Consider the following 811-nt stretch of genomic DNA (forward strand, 5'->3'; position numbering starts at 1 on the left):
CCATTCTGTCGGGGGTGGGCGGGGGCATCGTTCGTGCCTAAAAAGTTAAGTCGCGCGGTNTGCGCCTTGCCCACCTTGTGGCGCATTTGTGCACCTTGGGCATAGTTAACTAAAGCGTCGAATGCAAACCAGTTATTGCCGTTGGCATCCATGGTGCATTCCCGCCGCAGTTGCGGTGGCATACCGTGAATAAGCCAAGTGCACAAGTCAATTTGAGACATGTTAGGGTCACCGCGCGTAATTTCGCGGAACCGTTGCACGTAATTCGGTATGGACTCGCCGGGTTTCATCGCGTGTGCACCGGCATGTAGTTGTGTTCGTACGTGGTGAGGGGTGCAATGGCGCACGTCACCGAAAAACAACACGAAGTCATCACGCATGCTCTGAATTGTGAGCGTGGAGCCTTTGCGTGCGAATAAGTCGTGGTACAACTCTGCAGCTTTGCCCGTAACATAATATCACATGCCCATTATGGGATCGCTGCCCGATTGCGTCATGTAATCAATGGTAGTATCAAACCAGATTTCAGGTCTTGTTACCGAGGTATTGGGCACTCCTGTGAAGCAAGGAGGCTGCCTAAAGTTCTTAAGACTTTGGTGGTTAGCATTTTGCTGGTGTGGCTGCTGATTTAGCGCACTAATGGATTGTACATCCGTGTAACCCACTATCCCACTTACGTGGCCAGCTTGGGCAGCTGCTGGCTCGCACGCGGCCGGCGGCGCGCAGTTGGCAGCCGGCGCGGCAGGGGCGACGATCGGCGGTGGCACTGGTTGTGGTGCCTGGTCATTGGCCTGTGCCGGCTGCGCATTGA

The 811-nt window shown here is 54.9% G+C and overlaps 1 protein-coding gene across 1 annotated transcript in view; it reads right to left on the minus strand.

The window, feature by feature from the left end:
* VOLCADRAFT_106418 (uncharacterized protein) overlaps nucleotides 1-811 on the minus strand; it is a gene marked incomplete at its 3' end in the record, with an annotated part of 3806 nt that extends 2995 nt beyond the window's left edge. The window contains exon 1 of the mRNA XM_002954498.1: nucleotides 75-811. Within this exon, the coding sequence (XP_002954544.1) occupies nucleotides 75-103 (29 nt within the window). The 5' untranslated portion in view covers nucleotides 104-811. The remainder of the gene's footprint in view (nucleotides 1-74) is intronic.

The sequence above is a fragment of the Volvox carteri genome, assembly GCF_000143455.1.
Source record: "Volvox carteri f. nagariensis unplaced genomic scaffold VOLCAscaffold_43, whole genome shotgun sequence".
Classification (NCBI taxonomy): Eukaryota; Viridiplantae; Chlorophyta; class Chlorophyceae; order Chlamydomonadales; family Volvocaceae; genus Volvox; species Volvox carteri.